Raw genomic sequence first — 20,283 nt, 5'->3', positions numbered from 1 at the left:
ACATTTCCTGCTCTTAGGGTGGGGGGTGGAAGAAGTCCTCCATCAAAGTTAAAATGTGTCCCAGACATGATTTTTTGGAGTGCATTCCTCTGTAAGATTCATGCCTGGGAGCTGAAGCTGTGTCAGAGCGGCTCACACAATGTTCCATGTGACGCGGAGAAGGTAGCTGCGCAATAACGTCTGTCGTGACGTCGGCCGCCCACTTTGTCTCAAGGCCACACGACACAGTGATGTAAGACCCTCTCGCTTATATGGATGCCCCCCCACCTTTTTTTTTGTTATGCTTGTCAGGTCACGTTGGCAAAGATGTCAGCGGAATGTGGGTTTCCACTCTTAGTCACTCAGAACGGAAGCGGAGTTCCCATCCTCTCTTGATCAAAAATTCAGTTCATTCAGAGATAGAACGGATGAGTTTTTATTGTGGTTTTAGGTAGTATACAAGGGAGCTGCTTCATACCTCGCGTTTTTGACTCGGGGGGAGGTTAATGAGCAATCCACCAATGTTTTTATGCTGTTTAAGCTCGTAAGTGTTGCTGATATGGATGCACTGTTACGCCTTTTTGTGTTTAATTGTAATCAATTATAGTTAAAAACCCAGTTTTTATGAACATGGCTTTACTAAAAATAACACTGTATAGTAAGCCTGCACAATATTTCATTTGAACATCGTCATCGCAATGTGCGCATATGCAATAGTCACATCGCAACACTTGCAACTGTTTTTTTTTTTTTTTTTTTAATGTTAACTATTGTTTTACCTAAATAAAGCACCAACTGTGCAGATCCTGGAGCTTAGATCACTTTTAAATACAGCAAGCCTGGATTAAACGGCATTATTGATTTGGGGAGTCCCCGATCTGATCACGTGTTTAGAAATTGGGCCGTTCGCGTCATTTTTCAGAGGATCGGAATCGGGTGAAAAGGATCGAGTTTTTAGTTGAAAAAATATATTCATGTTATTCAGCTTCATGCTCGTACAGCATCACATCCTCTCACCAGGGTCACCAGTGCAGCTGCCGTTTGGTATTTAACGTTAAAGATGATTGACAGGTTTGTAGCTTATATCTGGCTTGAGGAGCCTCAGTAGCTCTACGATCAAAGTAGGGCTGCAGCTACCGATTATTTTAGTAGTCGAATAATCGATAAACTATTTAGTTCGAATAATCGAGTAATCGGATAATGAACATAAAAAATTAAAAATACCTGAGCTGTGCCTCGAACGGTATGAAAAAAATAAATAAGGATCTATGTACAACAAAAGAACAATTAGCTAACTTACATAACAAAAGTCCGCTAGCCAACTATTTTTTTTACAGTGCTAACTGTAAACTAAAATACGAATGTATTAAAAAAAAAAACTTTAGCGCAAACAGAAACTTATCTTAGGTTGGTCTTAACAGGGTGCAGCTGGATTCAGCCATGTGAAATGAGGCAGACTAGAGGGCAGTGTATCCACCCAAATCAATAAAGCTAAATGCAAACACTTTCAAAACAAACCATTACAACGCAACTTTAATTAAATGAATACTCGAAGTAGCAAAATTTAATTAGAGTATGTTTTTTCTAATCGAATACTTGAGTTAATCGATTAATCGTTGCAGGACTAAATCAAAGGCACTAATGTGTTAGTCCTTTTTAAACTTGTAGCCTAATCCTGGAGCGGCCGTGCCAACTCATTCATTGTGTAAGTCAGAGGCTGTTCTCTGCAGAGTGAGCGTCAAAGCGTGAGTGAATTTGTGTAGACTTGCTCAATGAAGCCTACAAGCATTTTATTTTATTTTTTTGAAATAATTCACATTATGAAGGCGGCACATTGGGACAGCAGGGTTTCCCCTTTAAACAAAAGATTGTGGTGCACTGCCACACCAAAATAATGCCATGCCTTGCAAATGAGTTATTATTATTATTTTTTTTAAGGCCATTTCAAACTAGCGGCAGCCTAGTGTGAAGGGTTCAATGGCAACCTATTCATTGTGCATTGTAATGTCCGTAACTAAGTGCTACCCCCTTTAGAGGCGATCGGACCGGGGAGCTGTGACGTAAGCGAGTAGCAAGAATGAGAGAACGGGCGAGATAGCGTGGGATAGCGATCGCATGTCGCGGCAGCCAGCTGTTGTTATGTTATAGTTTTTCTTTCTTATTTTTGCTACAATAAAGTGGGTAAGCCAATACCGACTCTTCTCCTTTGTCCGGCCGTCCGGGGCATTACAATATTTTGCATTGGACTTTTCGATGAAAGTGAGCGGTGGACGGCCGTTTTGGACGGAACGGCAAGTTTGAATGAATTTGCGCCGAGAGGCGGGGCCCAAAATAGAGCCTTGCTCTATTGTCACAGCGCCGCCGCACTAATGTCAACAATGCATCCAATAGCAGAGGGGCAGGTGTACTTATATCTGTGCTATCAGGCTGTGGCAGACAGATATACTCAACTACGGCAGATGAAACCTTGATAAATGTTCTTTTTTTCCAAGTTTCGGGAGCTCTGGGACACTCGGAAATTGAAGTTAATACCTATCCTTGCTAAGCTAAATGGTACCTCGATGTGTGTTTATGTGGAAATGTAGTTCATGAGCAAAAAAAAAAAAATTACCTTCTCACCGAAACTAGTAAAACTCTTTACACAGCTATTAGAATTTCCCCCTACTCCTTGAAATGGGTCCGTTAACAGAAGGACTAAAATTGTTTTGGTAATGTTGTAGGTCTTAATTACAATTTCAATTAATTCACACACACATTCATATTCACAAAGTGTACATCATTTCATAATGCTGAGCAAGGATCATGTGTGAGTCAGGTCTCCTTAAGAAGCTACTCATAGCTTATAACCAGGAGCCTGCTTACATTAATACAATCATAAGAAAAATTATAAGAAGAGCAGAAAGGATGAATTGCCGCATATTATTGTCTTCTCATACACTAAATACACTCACCCCCCCCCCCCCCCCCCCCACCACACACACAAAAAGAAATACTTCCCAGAAGAGGATCATTTTTTTTAGCATCGTTTTGAAGGAGGAGATGGATTTCAACACATTTAGCTTGTCATCGAGCTCATTCCTAATCAGGGCCAAATAATTGAGAAAATAAGGTTTATGAGATGTAATTCGTACTATTGCTACGAGAAAAAAAAGTCTTATAATTTCATAGAGTAATGTAGCTGTAATCAGCTACGCATTTTACGTACATGTACCGTACCAGAGAGGTACGACATTAGCCTGGCTAATGAAATATTTCAAATAGATCTTTGTTACGGTTCTACTTGGGAAAAAATGTGAAAAAAAAAATCTCATTGTCATGATATGACGCAATTTTGCTGTGAAACAACAAGGTGAAGCAGCCCACCACCATAGCTTAAAAAAATCCTATGGGAAACCCTTGACAGTGGTTAGCACGTCCACCTCACAGTTCTGGGATAGTGGGTGCAATTCCGGCTCCGGCCTTCCTGTGTGGAGTTTGCATGTTCTTCCCATGCCTGCGTGGGCTTTCTCCGGGTTCTTGCCACATCCCAAAAAATCGTGCATGGTATGCAGATTGAACGCTCCAAATAGTCCGCAGATGTGTGTGTATGCATGAATGGTTGTGTGTCTATATGTGCCCTACGACTGGCTGGCAACCTGTTGAGGATGTACCCTGTCTTGTGCTTGTAATTAGCTGTGATAAGCTCCAACAACCCCGCAACCCTCGTAGGTATAAGCGGTTCAGAAGATGAATAAAGGAAATAATTAAATGAATGTTATGGAGAGTGATTAAAAGTACATTTTGTGCTGGTGCACCTTAAAAAAAGTTATGTGCAACCAGTGCAACCAATGCAAAAAGTAAGTGTGGAGCCTTGGCAATTTCCGTATATTGCAATGTTAATTTTTTCTAATGTCGTTCAGGCCTATCCCAAAAAGAGCTATTCAAGTTTACTGGTGAAAAGTGTTCTAGTTTTATTTAGAGGTGCACGATATCCATTTTTTGACACCGATACCGATATCGATAACTTCCTGCTCCTCAAGGCCGATACCGATACGATAACCGATAATATAAATATATAATTTTTCAATGTATATTTACCTGAGTTTTTGAACACCTGTAGGTAAAAAATACTAGTGGTTTATTCAGCATAGATTTGCCTTTGACCAAACCAGAATTTTCATGATGACATGAACATTATTTTAATGAACAAAACAAAGACGAGAGCAGTTTTGACTTCAAAAAAGTGCTCATGTTAATTTTTTCAAATAAATATAATTTGAGTCAATCACAATCAGTAGTCAATATCATTGACTTCCCCTGTACAATGAGCACTGATCTAAAACAAACATAAACTCAACAGGGTTGTGCTTTGTCAGCAGATAAAACATTTGGTTCAACAGGAGAGGAGACTTTTGTCGTCTTGGTCCATGAAACAACTTTCTTAACATGGCAATTATAGATCAGCAAGCCAATCAATAACCAAAAGACCTCTCAAGAACTTGTAAACATAACACTGTAAAATGCAAACATTTGCCAATTGCCATAGTAAGGTTTATAACTTACTGAAGGAAAAATACACCCTCTAGAACGCTAACAAAACTTTGCATACTGGCAAAACAAGAGTGGAAACAAACGCTCACATCCCAATCTGACACCGTGCCAAAAATATTCTTAATAGGCCCGATAATATATAATGTTATTGGAGTTATTGGGATGACGTCATAATTCCTATTATCGGACCGATAATTATCGTGCACCTCTAGTTTTGATATCACAATATATCACAACTTCCCCAAAAATCGCAATGGTAGTTTTTTCCAATATCGTTCAGGCCCTATATAGAGTAACACATTGTATGGTCTGACTTTTTAATCCTTCAGTCCTTCAATTAAGGCCGTGTATTACATTAACATCTATCGGTTCTACTAATGAAGTTGATTTCGACCATTTTTTTTGAGTGATATTGGATGTCAATGCCGACACTTCAAATTCATTCTGCTCAAAACTATACTCGAGTGAAAACAGGAGTTCAGAACAGTCAAATAGGACAGGGCAGGTGTCTTCCATCCAGTCACAATTTTTTCGGTGGTCAATCAAAGATATTTTGTCGGTAATTATTCCTGACTTGCATGAAACTAAGTCGAAAAAGCCATTCATCGCCATTGACTGCAAGAGCGCATGTCGCCGATCGCACAAACTGCCGCTACGGCTGAGTTCTATTCATAGTCATCTTTGCGACCGCATTCAAGCGAAGGGGACGTTTAGTGTGTAAGAAAGTGGGAGCCAACACAATGAGACTGGTTTGTATGGAAGGGATGTCGCGGTTGCTATGGGCGACCACATATACTGCAAAGGGTGACGCCGGGGTCAGCGGAGCAGCAAGAGGGCAATGAGGTGAATGACACATACAAGCGAACAAGAATGACTTATTTCTTTTTACGAGAAGTTCGTTGGTGGTTCTGTCGTGGAAATTCAAAGTTTTTTTTTCTAATTTTACGAGATTTTAATTTTAACGAGGCAAGCACTTACTGTTTTTTGGCCTGCTCTTAGCCCCTGCAGCGAGGCAACGTCACTTTGCTAACAGCTGCAGTTGGGTTTCATTTAGTTTCAATGTCTGGTTGGAAAAAGCCGTTGTCAAAAAGCGAGTTCTGGCCATCCATCAAGTGTTTTGCTCTTAATCTCCGACCAAGAAAGTTTTGCATGTGTGTGTGAGAGCTCAAATCCCCACTGGAATAAGTGGTGGTGTCATGATCCTCTCCTGCATCGCCTCGCTATGTCAAACCGCTCTCTGTCGGCGACGTCATACTTGACTCGGGCTTCCAAGTACCCCCCGAAAGTTTGCATCTGTGTGGTTGCGAATTTGCGATGTCTTTACACAGTCACAGGCAGGGCCCAGTTGTGTTTGGTGCTAATCTGTTTGGCTGCAAGCATATGTTTGGTGGGAAGGCGTGGGTGTCATCTCATAAACGGCATTTAGTCACCTTTAGATTAAGTGTTTTGATAATGCGGCCCATGTGCATGTCGTAAATGTAAAAGCAGCTGCAAATCATAAGGAATGATTTATATTTATTCTTTTTTTTTTAATGATAATTGGCTACCAAATCAAGTCTGCATCATCATTGTCATCATCACACGTATCGAAACCCTGTCTGGCAGTGCAAACCTTCTCCAGTGGGAAGCAGCATATGTGGGTTTATCCAGGAGGTTTCGTTAGTGTTTTTTGACTGGTGAGGTTTCCATGGACATTGATGATCCATCTATTGAGTGTATTTTAAATGAGAGCATATGTGGGTGGTAACTACATGAACTGCCAGTTTACATTATATACATACAGTATGTTCTCATTCTATATGGCTATATTAAAAAAAAAATATTAGGACACAGTTCAGTCTATTTCTGTTGTGCATAGTGGCTGTTACCATTGTTAATTAATGGGAGGAGCTACTTCTTTTTATTTTATTTTGAGTCTGTTTGTTTCTAGATTTGTCCGATATTAATAAGTAGCTGATAATATCCGCTGATAAAAGCCCTTTATAATAAGGGTTGTTCCGATCATGTTTTTTTGCTCCCGATCGTTTTAGTTTGAGTATTTGCTGATCCCGATATTTCCCGATCTGATTGCTTTTTTTTTGCTCCCGATTCAATTCCAATCATTCCCGATATTTTTTCCCGATCGTATACATTTTGGCAGTGCATTAAGAAAAAAATGAATAAAACTCGGACGAATATATACATTCAACATACAGTACATAAGTACTGTATTTGTTTATTATGACAATTAATCCTCAAGATGGCATTTACATTATTAACATTCTTTCTGTGAGAGGGATCCACGGATAGAAAGACTTGTGACTTTGTAAGTTGTGACTAAATATTGCCATCTAGTGTATTTGTTGAGCTTTCAGTAAATGATACTGTAGCCATGCCCAAATGCATAATGGGAAGTGGAACCATGACTGTGCGTAGTGCTACCAATTGATATATCTTCTCTGCGTTGGGAAATAACATAAGGTGTTAAGAAAAAGATCAATTGCTACCTTGCTTCCCCACATTGCTTCCCATGATATTTCTAATCGTAGGGAAAGGGATTGTAAGGCTTTAGCCAATTAAAAAAAGGCTCCAAAGGCTGCCAAAATTCACTCTACTCATTTTACGTTGCCTTTTATCTCACTATATAGGTAAAATGGCGCCATTACAGATTGAGCGTGACAATGCGTGAGTGGGTTGTGCAGTGCATGCATTAATTACGTTAAATATTTTAAAGTGATACATTTTTTAAGAAATTAATTACCGCCGTTATCGGGATAAATTTGATAACCCTACCTTAAGCCTAAACTAAAGACTCTGGATGTGTGTAACATATTATGTCTGTAACGTTAAATACAATTAGAAAACGATTTCATTAAAAAAATATATTAAAAAAAGGCATGGCCAATATTTTTTTGCCGATTCCGATACTCTGAAAATGACGTGATCGGATCCGATCGATCGGGACATCTCTATTTATAATTATATCGTATCGGATAATATTGACATTGATTTTTTATTATCCGTTTTGGGCCAATATGCATGCTGCCTTCAAAATGAATGTGGAAGCCTTCTGCGTTTGTACAAGGGATGGTCACAGCTTAGCACAACAGCTATTGCCTATTGATGAAGTGGTGCAATATCGGCACTTTTTCCATAACTTTAATTGAAGTTGTTCTGTTTTTGTCACAGAATGTTTATTTGGAAAACATTGAAATGTTACATTTATCATTATTAAAGAATCCTGTGGGGTATAACAATACAATTAGCCATAATATGTTAAGTCCACGACCGCATATACAGTATCGGTTTGATATCTGTAATGGATTTTTGGTGTTGGACATTATCAGGATATCGGTTATCAGTTAAAAATTAATTATCGGACAACTCTATTTAGATTATGCAAGGTGGTTCTTATTTTGAATAATGTACAGTACATGCGAGGAGAGACACCCTAGTACAGTAGTTCTCAAATAGTGGGTGGCGCATGTGACCTCGGGGACCATACTTTTTTTCCCACTCTAGAATAAAGCGTAATTGCACATCAACTCAGTGGGTGGCAGTGGTGCTCTCATTTTCAGAGTGTGCGCAGTATTTTCGAACCGAATAAGAACACACAGAAAAGAGTACTGGAGATATGAAGAGCTAAGACGAAGAAATATGAAAAAGCGTATGTAGCATTTGGCTTTAAATACAGTGGGAGATGAGGACAGACCAGTCTGTTTACTTTGTCTAAAAATGTTTGCAGCGGACAGCGTGAAGCCAATCAATTAAGACGTCACTTAAAGACATTAGACCCCAATCACATTGATAAGCCGCCTGATTTTTTTTCAACGAAAACATCCTGAATATTGCAAACAATTGTCCGCTTTGTCAGTGTTACATCAGTAAACCGACAAGCACTGTTAGCAATATCATCATATAAGGTGGCATACCAAGTTGCTCAGTTCAATATAACCCGACACCATAGGAAAGGAGCTGCTGCTGCCTGCGGCAATAATAAAAACAGTCCTGCTGTCAATGACAGTTGTTTTGTTCTATTAATTTTTGTTTTTTCAGTCAAGTTGTTAGGCATATTGTCCTCATGAGTTAATGTTGCGAAGCAATTTGAATTAATATTTTTACAGCTTGGATGTGACTTTTTTTTTTTTTTTTAATTCAGGCAAATTGATGCGTTTCAAGGCTTTTCTGTTACATACAAAACAATGTTAATAAAGGTATATTTTATTGTAAGTTGATTCATGTTAGTTTTTTCTTGAATATTAAAAGGACACATATTATACATCCGAGTTGTACTTATAATCATAGTTTTATAGACAAAGGATACTAATTATAGTGGTGGCAGAGAGTAGGGGGGTGGGGGCACGAAAACTTTACTTCTTCACGGGGGGGGGGGGGTGGAACAGGAAATCATTTAGAAGCACTGCCCTAGTGTGTGTGATGCACATGTGTGAACCACTTAATAAAGACTTTTGTACAAGGTGGTGCTTATCTGGAATTACTATCAAGTGATTCCGACAATGGCATTGATGATGTGACGCATACAGTGTATGTGTTGTGTATTTTAAACTCTGTGGATTATTTCTGGTCAGTCTTGTTTTATTTTTATTGGGCAAGGTAGTGGAAAATGCATTGATTATATTAGAGCTCGACCAATATGGGTTTTTCAGAACCGATACTGATACCGATTGTTAATAGTTAGAAGGGCCGATAACTAGGGTTGTTCCGATCATGTTGTTTTGCTCCCGATCCGATCCTGATCATTTTAGTTTGAGTATCTGCCGATCCCGATATTTCCGATTGCTTTTTTTTGCCCGATTAAATTCCAATCATTCCCGATAATTTTTCGCGATCATATACATTTTGGCAATGCATTAAGAAAAAAATGAATAAAACTTGGACGAATATATACATTCAACATACAGTACATAAGTATTGTATTTGTTTATTATGACAATAAATCCTCAAGATGGCATTTACATTATTAACATTCTTTCTGTGAGAGGGATCCACGGCTAGAAAGACTTGTAATTCTTAAAGGACAAATGTGACTTTGTATATTGTGACTAAATATTGCCATATAGTGTATTTGTTGAGCTTTCAGTAAATGATACTGTCGCCATGCCCAAATGGATGATGGGTAGTGGAACCATGACTGTGCATAGTGCTACCAATTGATATATCTTCTCAGTGTTGGCAAATAACATAGGGTGTTAAGAAAAAGATCAATTACTACCTTGCTTCCCCACATTGCTTCTCACGATATTTCTAATCATAGGGAGAGGGATTGTAAGGCTTTAGCCAATTACAAAAAGGCTCCAAAGGCTTCCAAAATTCACGCTACTCCTTTTCCGCTGCCTTTTAGCTCTCTACATGGGTAAAACGGTGCCATTACAGATTGAGCGCGACAATGCGTGAGTGGGTCGTGCAGCACATGCATTAATTGCGTTAAATATTTTAACATGATACATTTTTTAAAAAATTAATTACCGCCATTATCAGGATAAATTTGATAACCCTACCTTAAGCCAAAACTAAAAAGACTCTGGATGAGTGTAACATATTATGTCTGTAACGTTAAATACAACTAGAAAACAATTTAATTAAAAAAAATATATTAATTAAAAAAAGGCATGTCCAATATTTTTTTGCCGATTCCGATACGTTGAAAATGACGTGATCTGACCCGATCGTTCGGCATCCCGATCGATCGGGTCATCTCTACCGATAACCGATTTTTGGAGCCGATATTAATTTGAAGTAAAAGTGTAAAAATTGGGGTTAAAAAAATTGAATAATGCAAACACTGAACTTCATTGGATTGCATAAAGCATGTTTATTGAATCAGACATATAGAAAATTACAGCTCCAGAATTGTCTGAATTTTCTAGACTAAGAAACATCTCTTATAAAGTAGAATAAAAGGTTGAATAAATAGCTCTCTGAAATGTATCCACAGCAAAGGAAGCCCTGATGACCTCATCTAAGTATCCTTGAGCATGATACTAAACCCCACATTGCTCCTGGTGCTGCGTCACCAGTAGGTAGATGAGAATATAGTGTGAAGCACTTTGAAGGCTTTAAAAAGGTGTAAAGGTGCGATACAAGTGTAACTCCATTTACCATTTAACCAATCAGAGGAATACTATCGCAGCAGACAGCAGGCAGGAGAGAGAGGTGTGGCTGCATCTAGAGCTGAAACGATTATTCGAATAAAATGAGTAACTCGATTTAAAAATTGATCAAGGAATCGTATAATTTTGCCAGCTGTAAGCATGACATTTGGCCCGGACTACTTTTAATGCAGCCCAACGCGTTGACGCCACTTGCGTACAGGAAGAAGGCAGAGGCGGCGGATATATTTGATTTCAACCATTCATAAATATAGAGGTACGACGAAGAAGCCGATGAAAGCGAAGAGAAAGGCACCAAGAAAAAGCAGAAAATGTCAAAAATGTGGGAGCATTTCAAGCTGGACACGGTTTCATGTATTCACTGTAAATCAGCGCTTGCATACCACTACAGCACGTCTTCAATGCTGCAGCTCCACTGAAGGCATCCACATTACTCCAAGAGAGGAGGAGCGACACTCAGGAGTCTCAGGACCAGGTCAAATTAAGTTAACGTAGCGCTCATAAATAAGATTAACGTTACTATTAGAGGCGTGCAAAAGTTCCGATTCTTAGATTATTCGCGATTCGGCCGTGGAAGATTCGAGAACAATTCACAAACATCCAAATTCTGATTATTAAATTATGCCAGGTCAAGCGGAACTAAAACACAGTCAGTGTGGTCTTCGGGATGCAATGAGGAACGGACCAAGATTAAATATAATATTCAACTCCTGCCGCTAGATAAAAAAAACAATAATACCTGACTGCGGCAGACAGCCTCTACAAATACCGCCCAGTTGCTACAAACCACATAATGCGACGGTAGATATCACATGTATATAAAACTACATGCGAAATAACAGACTTGCCGGCGTTAATAAACAGCCGCCATCTTAAAGCAGTAGACTTCTCTGGAAGGCTCTGTTGTAGGGAACCAAATTAACTTTTAATCTAAAATACTCCCAAATCTGCAAAATCTTGATTTTAATCGATCTTTTAAGGATGAAACAGTTTTAAAACTTTCACATGTCGAAAGTAGACAGAAGGGAAATTATGGAATAACGGGAGCAATTTTAACAACTTTAACGATTTATTTACAACATTACATTAATTGAGTGTAGTTTAAAGCTGCTGATACAGAATAGGGACTTGAGTATTTTATTTACTGTTTTGAACTGTTAACTTGATACTGAAAAAGTAGTTTGTTTCAGTCTGAGAGGATTTTTGGACGATTTTGGAATTAATGTACGAAACATTAAAAGCTGGGGGGGGGGTGCGTGCATCAATAATCGATTTATAATCGAATCGTAGCCTTTGAATCGTAATCGCGATCGAATCGCTAGGTGCCCCAAGATTCCCACTTTTAGTTACAGTACCTTGCTAACGTAACGTTAGCCCTGCGAGGGCTAGGTTTCTATTAATTATGACAACTGTCGATGCGTGGCTAAAGTGTCTTTCATACAGGCTTTATTTAATCTGTAAAAACACAGTGCTGTCGGGTGATGAGGGTGTAAAATAAAAACATAATAAAGCTTACTGTCAATTTTAGCTCAGTAGTCATTGATTGATAAAACAAGTAGCACTGGAGCCAAATGTGCTTCAATACAGCAGGTATCACACAATTATTTTGAACACTGCAAAAACTCCAACTCATATCAGGACTTACAATTTAGACTAATTTAAAACTTAATTAAAACTTAAAATTAGTTTTTTGAGTGAAAGCAGCGAATTTGTTTTTTTTTCTAGTCACATCTGAGATGCAATTGTTGGCTGTTTTTAACACTGTACATTTAGAATAAAGACATTGATTGTCTAAAAATGGTTCAATATGAGGTGAAATGTTTTTTTTTAGAATTGCTCTTTATCTAAAAAAAAATGTTTTACCCGGATTACTCGATGAAATTTTCAGTAGAATACTCGGTTACTAAAATATTCGATAGCTGCAGCCCTAGCTACATTTGAGATGAAATAACCCAGTTTTAAATGGATTTTTTCATATCGGCAGGTCGGATTAAAAGAAAAAGGCAGATACCGATATTCTGTACGTCAAATTTCCAAATATCGTCGCCGATGATCGGCCCGGCAGATAATCAGATAATCGGTCTATCTTTAGATTATATTACATGCACTGTATGTTCGGCAAGCATGTGATGGTGTGTGAGCAAGTATGCGTTGGATTTATTTATTTATTTATTTTTTAATGACTTCGGGGATAATATTGAACGGTATTTATTTATGGTGTATTCTCTTGATTAACTGGCAGAGAAATTATTTCTCTATTTTTTTGGGATGGAAAATCACAAATAGTCTAACTGCGGTGAACCCCCCACCCCGACGGGCTGGATGGGTGGGGGCCGTGGCCCTGGGTTGGCGCCTGCGTGGTGTCTCCGCTCGTCTGCGTGGCTGTCGCGCGCTTGGTGGGGCTCGCGTGCGGCTGGATGTGATAGGGCGCGCTCGGGTGGAGGGTGCCGGGTTCTGGTGGGGTGGCGTAGGGTCGTTCACAAACGGGCTTACACTCACAAGGGATTCACACAATTACTGGGTTTCAGATCACAGAGCGGATTTGTGTACACTCTACCCCTTTAAACCACTTAGCTTCTAGACTCCCCCACCCCCGTTCCCCTCTTTCCCTGGTCAACAGGCCCCCCACATGGTGTCAACCGGAAATACATCTAGCTGACGATAGCACCAACACATTAGTAGTTAGTGTAGACGATCAATGTATTTCTTGTTGTTGTTTGTTTGTGTTTCTTGTCTTTCTTCTCTTGTGTTTCTTTTCTTCTGTTCCCCCATAACCCCTTCCTGTTTGCTGCTTTGTCATAATAAACGAGGTATGTTGGATGATCACAATGGGAGAATGCCATACTCTCAATGTGAAATATTAAACCTGTTCAGACCAACCGGGCACTTAGACTTCCACTCTCCGTGTCAAACAGCTGAACAGGACAGGTTTTAAAAAAAAAAAAAAAAAAGTCTAACAATCAACTTTTTAAAAATGTAATGGGATAGCTTTTTTCTACAACTTTATAATTACAATTTAAAAATGTATGAGTGTTTGTGATTAACAAAAATTTAAAAAAATAAACAAAGTGTGCTATCCCGTAAGTTTCTACTTTTAGATGTAAGCCCCCGCTGTCATTTAGTTTTTTTTTTATTAGGATATGCGGCGGGCCAATAAAAAAAACTGCGGGCCTGGACTAAAGCATTACAAGCCTTTCACTTCACTATGGAAGGTGCATCAATCAGTGGTTGAAATGAATCACATTGCGGAGAAGCTCATGAGAGTAAGCAAGCCTACTTTTGGAAGGACGTTCCAAGAGTTTCAGTCACAGTGTGTTTGCATTCACGTAGTATTTTTGTCTGATGTTTTTTTTTTCCTTCTGTCTCTCCTTTTTGGCAGGGCCCTGTCCTCAGTCGTGGCTCTGGGCGCCAACATCATCTGCAACAAGATTCCCGGGCTGGCACCTCGTCAGCGGGCCATCTGCCAGAGCCGCCCGGACGCCATCATTGTAGTGGGCGAGGGCGCCCAGATGGGTATCAATGAGTGTCAATATCAGTTCCGCTACGGACGCTGGAACTGTTCAGCGCTGGGGGAAAGGACGGTCTTCGGTCAGGAGCTGCGTGTAGGTCAGTCTGGTTTCTATTGCAAAAGGCTGCAGTTTTTCGGTGTTGAGTGGCTTCTCCTGTTATTACTGGATTTGCAACTGCTGGTCAATCAAGTCTAGAAACTATTTTATCTGTGAATTGCTGCATCCTAAATGGCTGTTGGCTGGAACTTTGTTCGTCTTTGGTTGGATCCGTTCATAATTTTTTAGCCTGGTTTTTAATGCTTTTCTACAACTGGTAGTTTTAATACAATGGCAACCACAATTGTGCATTAACGTTAAACTAGCGAACATTTGAAAAATGACGTAGTTTACCTCACCTGGTTGTTGTAGTAACCCACCTGAAAACCATCGACATTGGGCTCTTTTTGAGGGACTGTTCAAAATCTGCCAAACTAGTCAGTTTGTATTTGCATATACAGCGCCCTCCATCATTATTGGCACCCCTGAAAAAGATGTGCTTTTTAGCTTCTAATATTTTTTTTAATTCAAATAATATGGGACCTTAATGGAAAAAAAGAGAAAAATCCAACCTTCAATACAAGTGCATTCATTCAGTGGGGAAAAAATCCCACATAAAGAAAAAAAAAATTGACATCAAATAATGTGTGTCACAATTATTAGCACCCCTGGTGTTAATCTTTTTCAGGGGTGCCAATAATTATGGAGGGCACTGTACATATGGTTGATTAAATATGACACTACAGAGCACTGAGATTAATCTACAAATTTTTCCGATCTTCGATTTCATTCTTAAAATCACCTATCCCTACTGTGTAGCATATTACAACTTATCATACTGAAACTAAGGAAACCCATAAACAACCAAAAAGATTTGATGTCTATCGCAGCAAATTACACATGTGCCGATTACCGGTTTCAAGGTATACCGTGGTATGAAAACGTCAAGGTTTCAAATCCGTAAAAATTATCCGTCATTCCGTCCCTAAGGTATTAGTTATTGTTATGTCCTAAAATGCATTGAGAAATCCCTCGCTTGCAGCTGCAAGGCTCAACCCTCCCCCACCGGTTGTTACTCAGTGTCAGTGAGTCAGCTGTGCTACACGATGGCTGGAGGAGGTGAAACTCCTGAACGTTTTTCTCCTATCGAAGAAAACAAAATCGCTGGTATGGGAATGCTTCGGCTACAGAAAAGTTACAGACGGCGTAGAGGAGGAGGGCCAACCAACATTTAAAACATGTTTGCGAAGGGTGGCTGCCGAGGAGGCAATACCTCCAATATGACTTGGGGATGGTGTGGCTCAGTGGTAGAGTAGTTGTCCCCCAACCCAGAGGTTGTGGGTTCGATTCTCCGCCCTGATGAACTCGCCTAAGTCATCCTTGAGCAAGATACTGAACCCCACATTTCTTCTGGTGCTGCATCACCAGTCGTTGGATGGCGATGTAATGTAAAGCGCTTTGAGCGCCATGAAAGGGGGAAAAGCGCTATACAAGTATAACACCATTTACACAAAATTAAAGGTTAGAAATACTGTCATGAATGTTTCCCACCTGCTACGAGAATTAACTCCAGCATGTTTAGTGTGTCTAGCGGTCGTAAAACGTGTGTTTTTCTCTCTGACAACTGTCTGTGCTGAGAAAGAAAGTGTGTGTATAATGTAAACATGATATGAGTCATACGCACATGCTTTTTATGGAAAATAATTCAATTATTTTTGTTCTGATGGTAATAATGTTGAGCCGTGGCTATGGGTTTAGGCTCACTTAAAGGACTGCATTTATTTTAATTTTATTGAGAATATTTCCGTTCTTTTTGTTATTTATTTATTGTTTTAAACTTAAAGTTATACTTATGTTCCAATTTGCTCATATGTTTTGAAAAATAAAAATCCTATTCAATGGAAAATGTTTTTTTGTTAACCCAGATATCTGAAAGTAACACATTTTTTAGCTGTAATTGCAATACCGTGATATCTTGAAACCGTGATATTTTGGCTTAAGGTTATCATACCGTCAAAATATCACACAGGCACATGCCTACTGCCAATGGCAGTGAAGAGTTAATGCACAAAGTACTACCTGGTCAGGGATGAACGTAGAAATTCATTTTATTGACTGTTCTAATATCTTTTACGAATGTTTTTTTTATGTTGGTCTAGCTAATGTTTGGACTGGACAATGTACATGACTGAGTACATTAGCTTTTGAATTTAGAGCTTGCGATCCTGTGGTCATGCTATTGAAACCTCAGCCTTTCCATCACGTCTGCAGCCATCCTATTGTCTCGCTTTGAGGCGTACGATTCAAAACGTGTGGTGGTACCAGTCCCTCAGTGGGACTGCAATGAAATTTGCCTCTTCAGAGGCCAAACCCAAGCTGCACACATCACACAGTCCAAAATTCAAACCAGTAACGCACAACACACTCTTTGACGCTCTATTGTATAACCGTTTTCGTTGGCTGCGCTCAACAGAACTTCACGTGCTACTGATTCGGGCCCACGCTAGTCCTCAAACACCACGATTTGCCTTGCTGAAATGGGTCGCTCACTTTGCTGGGACAAGCAAAGCCCTGCTAAAATCTACATTTGAAAAATGATATTGCAGATGAGGGGACAGCTAATAGTGGCGTTTTAAGCCAACTAGTTGGACACATCTGTTTTTAATTGGGTTCAGTTGGTTGCTCTGATTCTTCACGAGTGTAGAAAAAAGACGGGAAGCAGACATTTATGAAAAAATAGGCCCGACTGCATTGTTTTTGTTTTACAGTATATGTCATCTCGCTTTGTAGCTATTATGTTGTGGCCGGTTTTTGCATTCAGGCTGTTGGTTCTGTTTAGAATCACTCTGTCTTTGTTGTGAAGGTGCTGCTTTTTGTTTCAATGGGGCTCCTGTGCGTGTTCGACACAACTCCCAAATTTTCATCAATTCCACTGCTACATGTTGACTTGAGGAAAAACATGAGGCACGTCTGCTTTTAGTTGTATTACTGCATCTGTGTTGATGGATTTTAGTGATCGTTATAGTCTCAGCTTCACCTTAAGCTCCAGAAGCTTTTTTGTGTTCGGTTCTTGTATAAGTATTGTTCTGGAGCCCGCTTCCAAGGTCTTTACCTAGAAGCTTTGCGTGAATAATATTACCGCAAGCGCTAATGTTTCTGTAGTCAGATGTAAGTCTATGTTGAAATAAGATGGTGTAATCCTAGCGAGCCACGTAGAAAAATGAGTGTAGAAGACAGAAAATATCCAAAGATATTTCACACTTTACAATCATCAACACAAGGTAGATTTTGTAATGTTAACCTTTGTAATGTTAGCCAATTCAATGTTGCCTACCATAGCTGATGAAAACATACTGTACTGTCCCTGCAAGTGTTCAAGAATATACTGTGTATATATACAGTAGAGACAGCCATCGGTGGACTTTCAAGTAACAAAAAATTACAATCGATTTATGCTGCTGGAAGAGTTATTTCTTGGAAAATAAATCCTAAATATTTACTAGATCTGCAGCTATCAATAATTGTAGTAGTCGATTAATATATCAACTAGTTAGTTCGAATAATCGAATAATCGGACTAGGAACATGTACTACATTGTAGAATTAATTTCAGGAGATGTAAAACAAAGGCTAGCTAAGATTGCACTGTAAAAGGAGCATTAAATGTGAATACAAAATGAAATTCCCGAGTGTTTCTTCAAACTACTTTCAAAGCACTTTCATTGAACATAAATTAAAGTACTCGAGCTTAGCTTAAACCAGGGGTCCCCAAACTTTTTCCTGTGAGGGCCACATAACTTTTCCCTTCTCTGATGAGGGGCCGGGATCAGTTTGTAGTAGAAAAAGTGTGACGATTGCAGGAGTGCCTAGATGTAAAAAATTATTGTTTTTCAGAAAGCCACAATCAAATAACCCTTTCTGGATTCTTCACAGAACAAAAGTAAATAAAATAAAAATAAAATAATATAATATAAATAGGGCTGTCAAAATTATCACGTTAACGGGCAATAATTAATATTTTAAATTAATCACGTTAAAATATTTGACGCAATTAACGCACATGCCCCGCTCAAACAGATTAAAATGACAGTACAGTGTAATGCCCGCTTGTTACTTGTTTTTTGGTGTTTGGCGCCCTCTGCTGGCGCTTGGGTCCAACTAATTTTATGGGTTAGTACCATGAGTGAGCATGGTGTAATTGTTGACATCAACAATGGCGAGCTACTAGTTTATTTTTGGATTGAAAATTTTACAAATTTTAATAAAACGAAAACATTAAGAGGGGTTTTAATATAAAATTTCTATAACTTGTACTAACATTTATCTTTTAAGAACCACAAGTCTTTCTATCCATGGATCACTTTGAGAGAATGTTAATAATGTTAATGCCATCTTGTCGATTTATTGTTATAATGAACAAATACAGTACTTATGTACCGTATGTTGAATGTATATATCCAGCTTGTATCTTTCCATTCCAACAATAATTTACAGAAAAATATGGTGTATTTTATAGATGGTTTGAATTGCGAATAATTACGATTAATTAATTTTAAAGCTGTAATTAACTGGATTAAAAATTTTAATCGTTTGACAGCCCTAAATATAATATAAACACTATTAGTTTCATAGATAATAACCAAATAACCCTCTCTGGGTTCTTCACAGAAAAAGCCAGGAAATTAAAAAAAAAATTTAAAAAAATGTACAGGGGGCCGGACCAAATGTGGAGGCGGGCCGTGTCCGGCCCGCGGGCTGTAGTTTGGGGACCACTGGCTTTAACGGTATAAGAATAATAATAATAAATGTGGAAATACTGGTAAGTCCAACAAGAGAACGATTGGCCAACTAAATTATGAACGCATAAAAAACATTAGCTCAAACAAAAACTTACCTTATGTTGGTCTTAACTGAGAGGAGCTGGATTCAGCCATGTTAAATGAGTTATGTCATATTCACTGTTGCCAATGGAGGGCAGTGCATCCACCCAGATCAATACAACTAAATGCAAACACTTTCAAAACAAACCACTACGACCCCACTCTAATTAAACAAATACTTGAAGCAGCCAATATTAATTCGAATGATTTTTCTAATCAAATCTTATTTCAAATCGGAATACTCGAGTTAATCGATGAATCGTTGCAGCACTAATATTAACTGACAATTTTGCTTCTTTTGTGAATTTGAAGATACGTTTGGGATTTACTTGTGATTGTACTCACCTTGTGCAGACTTCAGTAGAAAAAGGTTCTTGTCATCAACAGTTGGGATGTTCCTAACATTAATGCAACGTTTCCTCCAGCTGTGGTGCGCAACACGACGTTTGGTTTGAGGTTGAAAAAGTGCTGCAGTCAAGTCTGTGGATAAGTTTAAATAAAAATGGGTTGCAAAAAGAAAAAAAAAATGGACGCAGCTCGGAGGTGATCCGAGCTGGGCTGTTGTCACTTTCAAGCCCAGAAGACAGGTTGTGGTGAAAAAGCCACCATAAAATAGACCAAACTACGTACACGATGTGACTTTAGGTGTTTACTTGTCACTTCAACTCCTCCAGTTTTATCCTCGAGTGCAAACCAAATGGAACGTACTAGTCAGTTTTTCTTTTTTTCTTTTTTCTCTCTTTTTTTTTAAACTTCATGCATGGAACCATACTGTGGTCATACTTACAGTATGTCTCACATATACTGTATGTGTGTGTAAACTGTATGGAGACAAAAAGGTGCCATTGGATGGTTGTCTTAGGCAATGAACACCTCTCGAGGTCATTTTATCTCCCTTTCCGAATAGGCTTGTCCAATTGGACAAAACAGTTGTTGCTTGTCGGACATTGGACCGCTCAGGCAGGCAATCCAGCGGACCTTTTTACATCTTCCAAAAGCTGCAGTTTGCCTCTCTGTACAAGGGACGGTGTAATAAAAAAAAACAACATTTTTTTATGTGGTGACATATGACACTACCGGGGCTAGGTGTTGGAGGTTGTTGCCAAAGCAATTTTTCCTTCTGCGCCTTCTTTGCGCCCACATGAGAGTGAGCCAATTCCTTTGCAAGACCCACCAAAAAGTCCACCCGTCTCTCTTGCCTTCCGGTGCATGCCTGATACAACACATATGTATTAAGTGC

At 39.0% G+C, this 20,283-nt stretch overlaps 1 protein-coding gene across 2 annotated transcripts in view; it reads left to right on the top strand.

Annotated features, from left to right (window-relative positions):
• Positions 1-20,283, top strand: part of wnt7bb (wingless-type MMTV integration site family, member 7Bb) — a 106,158-nt gene that overhangs the window by 16,728 nt on the left and 69,147 nt on the right. For both annotated transcript variants that reach the window (XM_057837362.1, XM_057837361.1), the window contains exon 2: positions 13,999-14,225. In XM_057837362.1, coding sequence (XP_057693345.1) covers positions 13,999-14,225 — 227 coding nt within the window. The remainder of the gene's footprint in view (positions 1-13,998; positions 14,226-20,283) is intronic.

This window comes from Corythoichthys intestinalis, chromosome 5 (assembly GCF_030265065.1).
Source record: "Corythoichthys intestinalis isolate RoL2023-P3 chromosome 5, ASM3026506v1, whole genome shotgun sequence".
Taxonomy (NCBI): domain Eukaryota; kingdom Metazoa; phylum Chordata; class Actinopteri; order Syngnathiformes; family Syngnathidae; genus Corythoichthys; species Corythoichthys intestinalis.
This window is presented reverse-complemented; position numbering and strand designations above follow the sequence as displayed.